Source organism: Rana temporaria, chromosome 9, assembly GCF_905171775.1.
Source record: "Rana temporaria chromosome 9, aRanTem1.1, whole genome shotgun sequence".
In the NCBI taxonomy this organism is placed as follows: Eukaryota; Metazoa; Chordata; class Amphibia; order Anura; family Ranidae; genus Rana; species Rana temporaria.
This window is the reverse complement of record NC_053497.1, coordinates 64,002,377-64,019,189: the sequence shown is the minus strand read 5'-3', so window position 1 is coordinate 64,019,189 and position 16,813 is coordinate 64,002,377. Positions and strand designations below refer to the sequence as shown.

Here is a 16,813-nt window from a genome sequence, read left to right as displayed (position 1 = left end):
TCTCTTGAGACAGACAGCTAAATACATAGATAAAATATATATACGAGAGCTGTTTTACCTGTCAATAGATTTGTAGTTCTGTCAATTGAATTCTGAGGTTTACACAGCTCAAAACACAGTCTTACCTGACATGAGATAGTATATCATTTTTTTCTGTTGCAGTGTCACTTTCACTTACAGTTCTCATTCCCACCACACCATGTGAATGGGCAGTTAAAAAAGAGCTCTACTCTCTGTCAAACTGCATACTCTTCCTATCAGTATATTGCTTGCACTGCAGCATGACTATTTGATTATTTGTGCTGCTTCTCCTTCCCCTTCTCTGAGCTCTGCTGTAAAGAGAATGCGAGAGTCTGACACCAAGTCAAATTCACGTGCTTACACTGCTTTTATTTCAAAAGCTAAATTTATTACATAGTTAAATAGTTAATCTGGATGAAAAAAGATACAAGTCTCACACTTCAACCAACACAGAAAACACACACACAATTATAAAGCCTCCATATACACTATCCTATGCCCACAGTTGATCAAGATGAAGACAAAAAACTCCCCAACAAAACATGATCCAATTTGCTCCAGTGGGGGAAAATAATCCTTCCTGATCCCCCAACAGATACATAGATACCTAGTTAGTCTGGCTGAAAAAAAAAAAGACATAAATCCATTGATAAAACAGCTGATCCAGGAAGTGGACAAAGCCCCAATAAAACATAATCCAATTTTCTCCAGTGGGGGAAAATAATCCTTCCTGATCCCCCAACAGATACATAGATACCTAGTTAGTCTGGCTGAAAAAAAAAAGACATAAATCCATCGATAAAACAGCTGATCCAGGAAGTGGACAAAGCCCCAATAAAACATAATCCAATTTTCTCCAGTGGGGGGAAATAATCCTTCCTGATCCCCCAACAGATACATAGATACCTAGTTAGTCTGGCTGAAAAAAAAGACATAAATCCATCGATAAAACAGCTGATCCAGGAAGGGGAAAAAGCCTCAATAAAACATAATCCAATTTGCTCCAGTGGAGGAAAAAATACCTTCCTGATCCCCCAACATTTACATAGTTACATAGTTAGTCTGGCTAAAAAAAATACATAAGTCCATCCAGTTCAACCAATAAAAGGGGAAATACCATATGCACAATCCTATAGCCACAGTTGATTCAGAGGAAGGCAAAAAACAAACAGCAAAGCATGATCCATTTCGCTCCAGCAGAAAAAAAATCTTGATCCCCCGAGAGACAATTGGATATTCTCTGGAGCATCTTTACCTATAAATGTTAGTACCCAGTTATATTATGTACATTTGTGAAAGAACCCAGGATTTTTTTAAATCAATCGACTGAGATGGACAGTACCAGCTCCTGAGGAAGTCTGTTCCACATTGTCACAGCTCTTACTGTGAAGAAACCTTTCTGTATTTGGAGATTACATTTCTTTTCCTCCAAACATAAGAGTGTCCCCTTGTCCTCTGTGAATAACTCAACATCATATGATCATATCCCTCCTAATCTCCTCTTCTCAAGAGTGAATAAATTCAGTTCAGCCAATCTTTCCTCATAACTGAGCTCCTCCGTGTCCCTTATCAGTTTGGTTGCTCCTCTCCAGTTCCCCAATATTATTTTAGTGATTTGGTGCCCAAAACGGAATGTTCCAGATGAGGTCTTACTAATGATTTGTACAGGGGCAAAATGATATCTCTCTCTCTGGAGCAGGGCTGTCTTAATGAGAGGGTACACCTGGGCACTGCGAATTGTCTTTTACTAACACGGAATCAGCTAAAGCAGCCCCAAGGGTGGCGTCATCTGCATGGAACTTCCCCTTTATAGTGCCGTCGTACGTGTTGTACGTCACCGCGCTTTGCTAGAGCATTTTTTAAAAACGATGGTGTGTGGGCAACATCGTTTTAATGATGAAGTTGGAAAAATTACGTTTTTTCTACATGCCGAAAAACGTCATTTTTTTTAATGCCGAAAAATGATCGTGTATACGCGGCATAAGGGAGGGTTGTAAGTAACCCCTGTCAAAATTTGTTTTGCCATCTGTGTCCCATTGCGGAGGTTTCCCTTCACTTCCTGTCCCATAGCCAAACAGGAAGTAAGAGGCAATCCTTGGGGGCCCTCAGGTCATCAGTACCAGTGTCCCTATTGAAAGATCTCTCCTCTATTACTTTTACTCTATTTGGGATTTAGTTTCACTTTCAACAATAATGGTAAACGGGACACATAGAGAAGATGAATCTCCATGATGGGGGCACAGACAGCAATATACAATGACACGTTTTCTAATTTATATCCACTTATTGAAAAGTAAAAAAAAAAGAAGCTTTGCCTTTACTGTAGTTACTGTATACTTTAGGGTGCCTCCGCCTTTTGTGTATTCTGTTATCGGTTTCCACATGGAAAGCTAGGTTATGCTTTGCCCTTTCCAGTCATTTATAAACCGGGTCCACCACATGCCGATTCTTGATGCAGTAATGAATACAGAGCTGCATTATAATGCTTCTTTTACATCTGTCTAGAGTTCAGTTCAATTATTAACTCTTAACACTTTAACTAACCTAAATATACAATACATTAAAGAGGTGGACTCTATTTACTAATTAGGTGGCTTCTGAAGGCAATTGGTGCCACTAGATTCTAGTTAGGGGTATCAGAGTAAAGGGTGCTGAATACAAATGCACGCCACACTTTTCACATATTTTTAAGTAAAAAAAATTGAAACCCATTTATCATTTTCCTTCCACTTCACAATTCAGTGCCACTTTGTGTTGGTCTATCGCATAAAATCCCAATAAAGTATATTTATATTTTTGGTTGAAACATGACAAAATGTGAAAAATTTCAAGGGGTATGAATACTTTTTCAATGCACTGTAGTTGGGCTGATTTGCTAAAGGAGAATCTTCACACAATTAATTGTATCAAAATTCACTTGAATTATTCATTTAGGTGTAGAAGAAATAAGTATTTTTTTTTTTTAACATGAGTGAAAGCTTTAGTAAACCAGTGGAGTCGTGCTATAGTGGATATATCAAGCTTATCTGACCACCTATAACCTAGTGCAGTGGCGTCGCTGGGGGGGTGGCTATTGGGTCTATAGCCCCAAATTTGGGGGCCATAGCCCCGAGTCTCTTTCCACAGGGGTCCCAGCCTAACCAGCAAGCCGTGGTCTCTCTGCAGCCGGGCGGCGAGCAGGCGGGCTGCATGAGAGAGTCAGGCAGGCGGATGAGAGAAGTAAACAGGAGGATGAGCAGAGATGGCATCATCTCTCTCCGCCCGCTCTGCATCACCGCTTACCTCCCGCATGCCCCCCACCCGGGTCTGCAAAAAGATTGGTGATCACTGCTATGGGCTCTGGCCCCAGATCTTTTGCAGCCCTAGCAATGCCCCTGACCTAGTGGTCCATTTTCTGCGATACGATGCCCGGTGTGTTGGTGGGTAGTGGAGGATTTCATAGTTCACCTCAGCTTGTCATATTTACACTGTGGGTGATGCCATTTCTTGGAACATGGACTCTTTACGCTCAACAACAGTGGACTTTTATTTACATAATTCATGTTGTATTTCCAGCGCTGCATATCTTTATACATTTTTTTATATTGTAACCTATATTTTATGCTAGCTGCCGAATACACATTAGCACAGTGATTTATTTTATTTATAAACCAGCTTCATTGGGGAGAAAATTTTCCTATGAGAAGTGGTAGCAGCAGCATGTATTCCAGCCGACCAGCGGTGAGGAGCTGCATGACAGATTTCAGGAAGAGCAGCCAGGGTGCCAGCACCAGCGTGGAACCCGTCATATCCAGGTACCTGTGGAACCGGCATCGTGGCTGCTCTTCCTGGATTCTGTCATGCAGCTCCTCACAGCTGGTTGGCTGGAAAATATGCTGCTGCTGCTACATAGGAAAATGTCCTGCGTGACGCCACATGTTTACTAATGAGCACGCATACTATTAAATTCCTGTGAGTGTTTTTAATCATCCTTTGGGCTATTAAAGTCTTGGTTTTATTGCACTTCCTTATGTTCTGATAATCACTAAATGAACGTGATGTCCTGGCGCCTCAGGCTCTAAACGTTTAAAATGTTTATATTGTCTTGCAGAAACCATAACAACATCTATACAAGATGCATTTCCTAATGCCATGAAGAAAAGACGGGCTATTATCACAACATGCTGCTGTTGCGTTCTGTTTCTTCTTGGATTGGTCTGCGTAACTCAGGTATAGCTGTTGTAGTATCACTGATCTCCCTTGTACCCAGTGGCGTAGCGTGGGGGCTGCCAGGGGGGCCACCGCCCGGGCGCAAAATTTAGAGGGGCGCTGTCACAAGTGTGGAGAGGAGGGAGCACCAACAACAGATGGAACATAGGAACATATGCATAATGTCACCACTCCAGGCTTTACCAGTCATTATCAAGCACACTCTCCTCTTCCCTACAGCCACCGCTGTCTCACACAGTGGATCATGTGACCAGATTGGAGCTATCTGAAAATAGGTAAGTCCATGGGTCAGGGAGGCGCAAATTTCTTGCCTCGCCCCAGGCACTGACAACCCACGCTACGCCACTGCTTGTACCATCCAGTTTTCTCCATCTCATTTGTTGCAAAGAAAGTCACAGTTCAGCTGGACCACAGAAGGTTCACGATAACAATAAACGGTTCAACAAAGATCCAAACAAAAAATAAATCCTACCTGAAAATATTTTTACCTAAAAATGCTCTTCTTCTGGGATCGGAACTTTGATTAGCCAGACCGAGATGACATCACTCCTGCGCATACGTGGGAGTTCAGTTATCTTTGCAGATGATGAAATTGTACACTGAACTGCATGTGCACAGCTCAGTGTACAGTGCAGACAGGCAGGTAAGAAGCTTTAGGCCCTGTTCACACTAGTGCGGTGCGATAACCCTGCCAATCCAGTGCGGGTTCCTGCATCGCACCAATGGTTCACACTGAGATTTGCAACCCGCTACGGTTGTCAATATAAAGTTAACGACACCGCCGGATCAGTTGGCAGATCATAGTGTAAACTGTGAAATGGTGCAGGAATCCGATCGCATAGTTGTGAACACCCATGTGATCCGACCCAGTGAAGACCAAAAAAGGGTCCTGCACCACTATGGTGCGAATGAGATGTGATTTCACCTATAAAGTTTGTATAGCTGAAATCACATCGCACAGGCATCGCATGTGATCTGAACAGCAATGTGGTGCGAATTACATGTCTGGCATTGCACTAGTGTGAACCAGGCCTCAATACTGCTTCTGCCTGTTCACAATCTTTTATTTTCCTTTTAAATTTAAAGTGGTTGTAAAGTCTTAAGGTTTTTCACCTTAATGACTTCTATGCAATAAGGTGAAAAACCTTCTGTGTTGCAGCCCAAACCCCCCCCCCCCCCCCCCCGGAACAACCCCTTTTTTTTACCTAAACCCAATCCGATCCAGTGATGTGCACTCGGAAGCGAGCACGCATGCATGCCCACATGAAAGCGGCTTTCCGTGGGGGCACCCAATGTAGAGGAGGGGCCTGGAGCGCCAGTGGGGGATGCCAGAAGAAGAGGATCAGGGCTGCTCTGTGCAAAACGCTTGCACAAAGCAAGTAAGTATAGGCATGTTTGTTATTTAAAAAAAAAAAAAAATTGCCTAGGCCTGGAAACCAGGAAGTAATCAAAAGAAATGTAAACATTTTTTTTAAAAGAAGTCAATATGATATACTTTTCTATCTACTAATGATAACTGCTTAAGAATCATAAATAGATCATGTTGATTGAGAGAGTGAAGTTTTGTTTTAACCACTTCAATACTGGACACTTTCACCCCTTTCCTGCCCAGGTAAATGTTCAGCTTTCAGCACTGTTGCAATTTGAATGACAATTGTGTGGTCATGCAACACTGTACCCATATGGTATTTTTTTTGAGACATATAGAGCTTTCTTTTGCGATATTTAATCGCCATTGGGTCTTTTATTTTTTGCTAAACACATGATACAATACAGAATATCTTGAGAAAAAAAAAGTTTTTCTTCGTTTTTGTTACAAAATGTCGCAAATTTGATTTTTGTCTTCTTCACTAATGTGCGCAGATGAGGCGGTACTGATGTGCACTGGTGAGGCTGCACTGATGGACACTGATAAGCTGCACTGAAGGGAACTGATGAGGAGGTACTGATGAGGCGGCACTGATGGGCACTGATAAGCTGCACTGATGAGCACTAATTGGCTATACTGTGCCCTGTCGGCCTTGCTGGTTGTCGGCTCTCCTTTCCTCACACAGTGACAGTGTATGAGGAAAGGAATGCATGTAGGAGGCATGCCAGGGGGCATGCAGGAGGCGTGTTCTAGGAGGACATCCATGGAACCCTTCCAGAAATAGAGCGCCACGTTGTAGTCGTCTTTTGGCTATGGCATGTTATTGAGGTGGTTAATGAAAGTTTTTAGTTACAATTTTCTTTAAAACATTTTTAGTTCCCAGGACAGTTGCCCAACCCCACGTTAACATAGTCATATCTGGAAACTACACTTATTTATTTGTAATTGTTATTTTTTGAATATGTTATATTAATTCTTGTTTTTTTTCTGCAGTCAGGAATTTTCTGGGTAAATATGATTGACTACTTCTGTGGTGGATGGGCCCTTCTCTTTGCTGCAGTTCTGGAATTAGTGGGAATTTGCTGGATTTATGGTAATATATTAAAAGTGTTCTCTACCCTTATGCACCAGAGATTGCCAAGTCCCTCTGCAGATAGGTAAAGCTTAAAAAAGGGTTACCTGCTTGTTTTTGCCCAGGGTATCAGGAAGAGGTACTTTTACTTACTTACTCCCTCGTTCTCAAAGTCTCCTCCATGCTATGTGACTACACAAAGCCTCTTCTCCAAGGTGCTACCAGCCAGTGGCTGCATGCTTAGGTCAATAAGTACATTGTGGAGCCAAAAGATCTGCATTGTATGTGAGGACAGCAAGGGATCACCAACAAGCTGGAGCACCAGGAAGAAGAGTGGGGATAGACCATTTAAACTCTGGGGGGGGGGGGGCATTGAATTTTCTTTATGCCAACTTTATTTAAAATGTTAATCATATATTTAGCCTTATAGGCAAAAGTAACAGGTAATTTGCAAACCTTGCACTGTACTGTGTCCCCACTTTGCCAGGCCTAAATGCTGCTACAAGGGGGCAGGGAGAAGCTTGTTCAGTTTTGAACAGGTTCAATCTTTCAAAAAGTTGAAACTTGTACAGGAACCTTTTCTCTATGTGGCAAATTACAAGTTTAAAGTGGTTTAAAGTGTTTACAACCACTTTTTGCTACTGGTAAGCCTACACTGTAAAATAAGGCTTACCTGTGGCTACCCAGGATATCTCCTAAACCTGCATTGTTTAGGAGATATCCCCTGTCCCCTGCATGTGCCAATGTCATCAACTCACAATCTTTCTCTCCTTTCCTCACAGAACTGGGATGTGTGTAATTACACACGCGCGTCCCTGTTCTGCCTCTCGTGTCCGTGATCCCGCATGGCCGACAGTCACCACGGCCACAAGCATTGGCAGCCCCCCTGTGCAGCGGGCACGCACGCCTGCTATTCCATTTAAAGGGGACCGACGTACAGCTACGACGGCTTGCGGGATTGTGTCGACCTGCCGCAGTATAATGACGGCGGCTGGTCTGCAAGTGGTTAACCAGTCAAGTACTTGGACATATCCAATATGCCCAAGGTCCTTAATTGGTCACAACAAGCTCATGGCTCTCCCATTCCTCCTGGGAATATGAGACCACAAAAAACTGTTGAATGGCAAGGACATCAAGAAATATCCATTTTCAAATGTCCTGTGCAGATAACGAACCCAGCATCACTTACAGTAGCTCTGAGCACTTCCAGGTTCAGAGCTGTCAGTATCCAAGCTACAAAATTTAGGTAAACATCTGATCAAGTCTGTGCTTGATCAGATGAAGTCTAGGGCAGGAGAGACCCCTTATGTCTCTATAAAGAGTATTAGCTAGATTCAGGTAGGCCGCCCTAACTTTGCGGCGGCGTAGTGTATCGTGTTTACACTACGGCGCCGTAAGTTAGCGAGGCAAGTACATGATTCACAAAGTACTTGCCTGCTAAGTTACGGCGGTGTAGTGTAAATGCGGCGGGCGCAAGCGCGCCAAATTCAAAATAGGCTGAGGGGCGTGTTTTATGATAATTTGGTTTGACCTGACGTGATTGACGTTTTTTTGGAACGGCGCATGCGCTGTCCGCCTACATTTCCCAGTGTGCATTGCGGCTAAGTACGCCGCACGGTCCTATTGATTTCGACGTGGACGTAAATTACGTAAAACCCTATTCACGGACGACTTACGCAAACAACGTAAAATCTTCGAATTTCTAACTATTTCTTTAGGCCTGATAATGCGTTACGTAAACGGCGTATCTGTACTGCGTCGGCCCGGCGTACGTTCGTGAATAGGCGTATCTAGTGATTTACATATTCTACGCCGACTGCAATGGAAGCGCCACCTAGCGGCCAGCCTAAATATTGCACCCTAAGATAGGACGGCGCAAGCCGTCGTATCTTAGATAGGTTTAAGTGTATCTCTGTTTGAGAATACACTTAAACTTAGGTCGGCGCAGATTCCGAGTTAGGTCTAACTCTATGTGAATCTAGCTATAAGTCTTACCTTCCCAGTGCTACCACATAAGGAGCTTGTTAGCCCCCTTTCGAAAGCAATATGTTAGAGTAAAAAACTAACATGTCTGTAAACAATGATTGTGCAACACAAATCGGGTATCATTATACACATTGGAGTTAGAGATCATTCTAGGTCTCCAATTTACAGTTACCTCTAAACATAATGGGCCAGATTCACGTAGATCAGCGGATCTTTAGATCCGCTCGATCTATCTGATTTAAGATCCACTGGCGCAAGTTTGAGAGGCAAGTGGCTAATTCACTAAACACTTACAATACCTCCAAACCCCCGGCGGAATTCAAATTCCGCGGCTAGGGGGAGTGTACTATTTAAATCAGGCGCGTTCCCGCGCCGATTTAAATGAGCATGCGCCGTCCGCGAAATTTCCCGGCGTGCATTGCTCCCACTGACGTCACTAGGACGTCAGTGGTTTCGACATGAACGTAACTTGCGACGCGCAGGTTTCTGAATCGGCGTACGCAAACGACGTAAAAAAATTCAAACTCGACGCGGGAACGACGGCTATACCTAACATTGGCTGCGCCTCATAGAAGCAGGGGTAAGTATACGCCGGGAAAACCGCTACGGAAACGTCGTAACAACACTGCGTCGGGTCCGCGTACGTTCGTGAATTCGCGTATCTCGCTGATTTACATATTATTCAGTGTAAATCAGCGGGAACGCCCCCCGCGCTATTTTCAAATTGAAAATAAGATCCGACGGTGTAACACAGTGTAACACTGTCGGATCTTAGCCATATCTATGCGTAACTGATTCTATGAATCAGGCGCATAGATACGACCAGTTTAAGTCAGAGATACGACGGCGTATCTCTTTGTGAATCTGGCCCAATAACTGTAAAAGCATTTGAATTGCCTTCTACTGGTAATTTTGGGAACTGTCATTCTTGGGGGGTGAGCACAGCTTTGAGGTCTGACATATCTGGTTTCTGTTTAACCAATACAACCTCATATTTTATTTTGCACAAAATAATGGGGATTACATTGGGGGTTATTTACGAAAGGCAAATCCACTTTGCACTATAAGTGCAAACTACCAGTGCAAAGTGCACTTGAAATTGCACTGAGAGTGCACTTGTAAGTGAAGTTTTTGTAGATCTGAGTGGGACATGCAAGGAAAATAAAAAACAGCATTTTCGATTGCACATGATTGGATGATAAAATCAGCAGAGCTTCCCCACATTTCAGATATACCCCACAGATTTACAGCGACCACACTTCCAAGTGCACTTTGTACCTGTAGTTTGAACTTGTAGTGCAAAGTGTATTTGCCTTTTATTAATAACCCCCATTGTGTTTGTGGGAAAATATAGATATAATAAACAATTGTGCAAATATCATGTGACATAAAAAAATCGCAGCAGCCATTTTTTACAGTGTCTCTGCTTTCTAAAAATATATATGTGGGGTGGATTTATTAAAGGCAAACAGACCGTGTACTTTGCAAGTGTAGTTGCACTCTGCAAATGCAGTTGTTTCAGAGTTTAGTAAAGTTGAAGTTTCACTTTGCGAAGATTACCCAATCACATGTAAGGAAAATAAAAAATGTTTGCTTGCACGTGAGAGGATGATGGAAGTCAGCAGAACGTCCTTTGATTTACTAAGCTCTGGAGCAATTGCACCTGCAGAGCGTAAATTTATTTGTATTTGCCTTTAGTAAATCCACAATGTTTTGAGAATTTTAAGTATCTTTCTAGCCAAAAATACACATTGTAATATGTGTAAAAAATAAAAAAAATTCCAATAGCAAACTGTTTGGTGTGATTTTGTAATGCAGTACTGTGTAGGTTGATTAAAACACAGTGCCAAAGTATTGCCATCTGCTGGTAGCATCTGGTAGTGTGCAATATATTTTCATTATTTAAGCTAAAAGCCCCGCCCCCAGGCCAGTGATTGACAGCAATGGGAGCCAGTGGCTCCCGCTGCTGTGTCTGAGCTAATGAGGAGGGGGAGAGCCAGGAGCACAGCTGCCCTTGTGCACATCGCTGGATCAAGATCAGGCAAGTATAAAGGGGGGCTGGGGGGGGGATCAACACCAAAGGTTGTTTACCTTCTTACATTAAATGCATGAAGGCAAAGAAACCTTCAGCCTTTAGAATCACTAGCTGTCTTTAGGACAGTTTGAGATAACTCTAAATCATTATATTTCACCAAATTTTAACATAAGATACAGTATCTTTGCTTTCTTAACCTTCCAATCCTTCCTATAGAAATGTAATTCCTTTTTACAATTTCTTTAGCTGGGTTCAGTGTCACCTGCGTGCTGTCCAGTGGTGGCCGGTGGTGATTTTTTTTGGGGGGGGCGGCTAACAGTATGCCACGACCCCCCCCCCCGGTCGGTCAGCAGCACTTACCCCTTTACTTTACCTTTGCGGCTTCCCCTGTTCGGTGGTGGCTTCCTATTCCCCTGCTCTCCATGGGTCATCACGGCGGTGGTGGCTTCCATTTCCTAACCTCTCCTCATCGGTCTATCGGGAGTCTTCTCTTTTCAACCAATTGGAAAATGTGTCTCACACCCATTTCTGATTGGCTTAATTTTCTGTGACCCGAGCCCACCCTATTTTGAAGCCTATTAGAGTCAGGTGATTCTAAAAAAACGGCCGCTGTAATTCAGCGCCCAGTGTCCTGAAAGGGGCTGGATACATGAATAGGGGGTGGCGTCCGTGAACAGAGGGCCACTGGTGCTGTCACTACCTTAATTAGGAAGTATTATACTTTCTTAGGATATTTTCATTAGAATATTATCTAATAAGGATGTACACAACATCTTTATTAAGTTACTGTACTTAGGTATTTCTAGCCCCATATCTCACTATGATCTTAACCTCCTTAGCGGTAATCCCGAGTCAGGCTCGGGGTGAATTTTTTATACCAAAAGCGGTATCCCCGAGCCAGACTCGGGATTGCATTACAGGATACAGGGGGAAGTTACTTATCTTGTCCCTGGATCCTGCGATGCGTCCCCGCTGTGTGTGCGGGCTCCTCCGCTGTGTCTCCTCGCTCGATTCACAGCGCCGCCGAGCTTCGTTCCCTGCGACGTTACGACGCACGGGGACGGAGTTCAGTACCAAATTCAAAAAGTGAAAAACACAAAACACATACAGTATACTGTAATCTTACAGATTACAGTACTGTATGAAATACACACCCCCTTTGTCCCTAGTGGTCTGCCCAGTGTTCGGCATGCAGTTTTATATAATAAAAACTGTTCTTTTTGCCTGGAGATTGTCCATAGCAACCAAAAAGTGTCCCTTTACACAAAAGTGCTTTTAGACCAGCTAGAAACCGGCGATAATAAATTAGAATCACTTGCCGAATTAAGCGATATCGATTTGTGGGGAAATTCGTCATCAAGCAATAAAAATAATGACAGCGACAATTATGCAACTGAGCACATTTTAGTGTTTTTGATTCGATTACATTATTGAATACTTTTTATTATAATTACATTATTATTTGTTATAATTATTTATACTTATTTATTATATTGAAATTTATGATTTTGTGTTTCAAACTTTATCATACCTTTATCAGACCTTAAAAATATATACTTGCAGGTGGAAATCGATTTATTGAGGACATTGAAATGATGATTGGGAAGAAGCATTGGTGTTTTTGGTTATGGTGGAGAACATGCTGGTTCTTTGTATCACCATTATTATTAACGGTAAGTAAAATAAATCATTGGGGCTTGTGTAATTACAATTACAATTCATACAAAACATTTGCTTACAATTTTGCAGTAAATCCCACATCTTCCCAGCAAGTTCTTTCCTTTGTGCTATGGCTGGTATCGAAAGTTGCAAGACCATTTCTAACATACAGAGGAGCTGCATGAACTGTTGCTCCTCTCCATGTAGAATATGTAAATCTTGACTTCTAATCAAAGTCGAGAACTCTGACATGTCCCTGATATACCAGTATTTAGGATGTGCATACTTTTTAAGCAACCCTTTCAGTTAGTAAACAGATTGGTTAAAACATATACTTCTGAAAAAAAACGAAGGGCCAGATTCAGAAAGAGATACGACGGCGTATCTCCTGATACACCGCCGTATCTCTGAGTTCGGCCAGTCGTATCTATGCGACTGATTCAGAGAATCAGTTACGCATAGATATCCCTAAGATCCGCCAGGTGTAAGTGTCTTACGCCGTCAGATCTTAGACTGCAATTCCAGGCTGGCCGCTAGGTGGCGCTTCCGTATTTTTACGCAAGGAATATGCAAATGAGTAGTTACGCCGATTCAGAAACGAACGACCGGCGCTTTTTTTAACGTTGTTTGCGTTCGGCTTTTTCCGGCGTATAGTTACCCCTGGGTCTATGAGGCACAGCCAATGTTAAGTATGGCCGTCGTTCCCGCGAAGAAATTTGAATTTTTTACGTTGTTTGCGTAAGTCATTCGCGAATATGGCTGGACGTAATTTACGTACACGTCGAAAGCATGACGATATGCCAACGTCATTTGGAGCATGCACACTGGGATTCAGTCGCGGCCGGCGCATGCGCAGTTCGTTCGGCGCGGGGACGCGCTTCATTTAAATGATACACGCCCCCTACCCGCCAAATTTGAATTCCGCCGGGAGATTTACGCTACGCCGCCGCAACTTTGCAGGCAAGTGCTTTGTGAATAAAGCACTTGCCTGAAAAACTTGCGGCGGCGTAACGTAAATGACATACGTTACGCCAGCAGAAAGATCCGCTGATCTTTCTGAATCTGGCCCTAAATGCTTACCTTTCCCACATGTGTCACTGAACGCCACACTGATAGCAATGGTCTCTAAAATGTCCTCTGTGAAACCAAAACTTCAGGTAGTGTCAATCTCCTGGGTTTCTTGCAACCCTCACTTGTTCCTCCTGCTGACCACTTCACATTATAGGAGACAGTAGTGACTTTGAAGTCTTTAGGAGAACCAAGGAGATCGACACACATGAAGTGTAAATTTTTCAGTGGACTGAGCAGTTCTACCAATCAAAAAGTATTTGGCAACATGGACAGAGGGAGAGGTAAGTATTTATTTTATTTTTTTACATGTATGGCTTGTTTACATATCTTTTACTTAATGACACATACACTATATTTTAGGCGCTAATACCCTAAATGTGCATTTGTGATCTATGTTAAACAATCTTATACATTCAATAATGATAGATTTCATCCAAAGACCATAAATATATCAACCTTTTTAAAGTGAAAACCTGTATCGCAAAAATTGTACTATAAATAATAAACAAGCTTGTGAGAAATGATAAAAAAAAATAAAAAATAGAATCAAATTGTGATTTTTTAATTTTTTTTACATATAAACAAAGGTAAAATGAAAAATTCCCTTGTGTTTAACAATACAGTTCAATGTTTAGGCCCTTGGTATACTTCATCCCATCCAGTGGCGTCACTAGGGTTGGTGTCAACCGGTGCGATAAAACATGGTGTCACCCCCCTCCACCAACTATAGTTGCCCCTCAGTACAGACCCACTCCACTTAGACCCTCCTCTGTCAGTGCAGAACCTCCATGAAGTATAAACCCCCTCCATCAGTATAGACCACCCCCCTCAGTACAGACCCCCTCCATCAATACAGACCCCCTCACTATAGACCTCCCCCTCAGTACAGACCCGCTCCATTAGTACAGACACTCCCAGAACAAACCACCCCCCTCCATTAGTAAAGAGGGGGGTGGTTTAGTAAAGGGGTAAGTAAAGAGTTTTATTACAATGCCTTTTAAAATTTCATCCCACAGTTTATGCTCTCGCATGTAAAAGTGCCCAAAAGTCACCATCTCAATCAGCATATCTAGATACACAAAAAACCAACACTCCGTAAGACTATTCGGTGTGCTTTGCCTTACTCTTACCCAGCCGTGACGTGCATTCCACTACAGGACAGATGTGACGTCACTTTGCAGTCCACAAGTGTTCAGACAGCGATCCAACCTCTATGAATTTCACTGTGATAGCGGAATAAGTTTAAAAAATGTGATACACTATATTGTCAAAAGTTTTGGGACACCTGCCTTTACATGAACTTTAATGGCATTCCAGTTTTAGTCCGTAGGGCTCAATATTGAGTTGGCCCACCCTTTGTAGCTAGGTAGTTAAAAATGTAGTCCTGCAATTCAATGTACAGGTCTAACATACAAAACCATTTAATTATTTTTTCCTGTCTATTTTTGCAGGCCATACTCTTGTGGTCACTCATTACTTTTGAAGCTCCTTCATATGGCTCCATCAAATATCCTGCTTGGGGAACAACTCTGGGCTGGTGTATGATCTCTTTTTGCCTAATATGGATTCCTATTGTAGCTTTAGTTAAAATTATTCAAGCAAGAGGAAACCTCTTACAAGTAAGTGATTGAGTATACCAATAAATTAATATATTATATAATAGCAGTGTACATTTGTTTTCTATCCTTGCTTCATTATGTCATTTATTTAAAAATATCTGGAAGAGCTTAGGGCAGGCAAACGCGTTGGCTAGTTTGTTCACCTGTTAGCCGAATTGCAAACATACTGGAATTGGGCCAATTCTTGTTCAATCTCTACCCAAAACTCATCCCTAGTCAGCTCTATTTGGATCATATGAACTGGTTTTCCATTTTATGGCTAAATGTGTAAAACCAAACTGCAGGCAAGTTGTCAAATACAGAGGTAGAGTATACTTAATTAAAATAATAAACATGTCATAGTTACCTGCTCTGTGTAGTGGTTTTGCACAGAGTCGCCCAGATCCTCCTCTTCTCGGGTCCCACACTGGCGCTCCTGGCTCCTCCCTCCTGTTGAGCGCCCCAGCAGCAAGCAGCTTGCTATGGGGACACGCGAGCCAAGCTGCTGCTCTGTGTGTCCATTCACACATGGAGCTGTGGCTTGGCCCCCGCCCCCTCCATCTCCTGATTGGCTCACTGGCTGTGATTGACATTGGCAGATAATATTAGTACACAGCTTTCGAGAGCTGATCGTGACAGTTCATGCAAAATTATCCAAAAGGACAAGCACTCAACTTTTTATTGTACGATAACAGAACACATGATTTTTGTTAAATCACTACAGTATTTGTCCATAAAAAAATCAAGTGAACAAGACCGAGCATTCTCTGAAACTAAAGAATACATTACAATACAATAAAATACAATACATTACATCATCACAGGAAGTTGTATTCTGTCTTTTCATAACTATTTGTTTTAGATATGAGACTAGCCTGCAAAAAAAATAAAAAAGGGACAATCATTTTCATTGTGTGTATGAGGCATAAGCAACCAAAGATGTAGGAGTGTTTCATGAAATTTACAGGTTTTATGATATGATAAACAATAGTACCTATGTCACATGACTGAGCTTCTAGTATTGCCAGACCAACAAACAAACATAAAACTTTTACCATTGAACCAAAAATAAGTTTGTTCCTCTACTTTATTCCTTTACAGTACATTTACATCTAAATTATAGCATCACTTTGAACCATATTATGTTAGTAGCTAGTGATTCTGGGGTCGCCCTGCTTATTTTTTTGTATGCAATAGCAATCCAGTTTACAAAAATGCTGGTAAAAGGTAATAATTCATCAGCTAATAATTTGAATATAACGTATCTTCTACATTTTCATTGTTTCTGAAGACTTGCAGAGCTGCAGACAACTGGGGACCAGCACTAACCCAACATCGTGGAGAGCGATATAAACATATGCCTGGCACTATCACAGAAATGGACTTTGTAGAGATCCCAACAGTGACCGAAATGACGGGATATGACAATGATGCCTATCTTTGATCTCTTGGTTGTATGGACTCTCAACAAGTGACTGACAATTGACGTTCTGTGTTTTTATACAACACCAAAGAATCAGCCAACTATTTGATTCTGTGTATAATAAATGACTGAAGTGCAATTATATTTTGTTTCTGTAGTAAATATTTTAAGATAAACACATGTTTGCAACTTGGCAATTTTAGATTATGAAGCAGAAAAAATATCATTCAACCCAAAAGTGATGCTATACTTGGGGCCTGGTAGGTTGAGCCAGCCCTTGCTTTCTTATATGTCCTGGATACCCAAACAGTGAAATGTTCCTGCTTTTTTTCCAAGTCTTTTACAGTCTACCTGGATTTTTTAATGTAAT

The 16,813-nt window shown here is 42.0% G+C and overlaps 1 protein-coding gene across 1 annotated transcript in view; it reads left to right on the top strand.

The window, feature by feature from the left end:
* The window catches only part of LOC120913606 (sodium- and chloride-dependent neutral and basic amino acid transporter B(0+)-like), a 45,809-nt gene extending 29,221 nt beyond the window's left edge, over positions 1 to 16,588 (top strand). Inside the window, exons 10-14 of the mRNA XM_040323677.1 lie at positions 4,112 to 4,230; positions 6,593 to 6,692; positions 12,256 to 12,365; positions 14,874 to 15,041; positions 16,312 to 16,588. Coding sequence (XP_040179611.1) covers positions 4,112 to 4,230; positions 6,593 to 6,692; positions 12,256 to 12,365; positions 14,874 to 15,041; positions 16,312 to 16,464 — 650 coding nt within the window. The 3' untranslated portion in view covers positions 16,465 to 16,588. The remainder of the gene's footprint in view (positions 1 to 4,111; positions 4,231 to 6,592; positions 6,693 to 12,255; positions 12,366 to 14,873; positions 15,042 to 16,311) is intronic.
* The last annotated feature ends 225 nt before the right edge of the window (positions 16,589 to 16,813 follow it).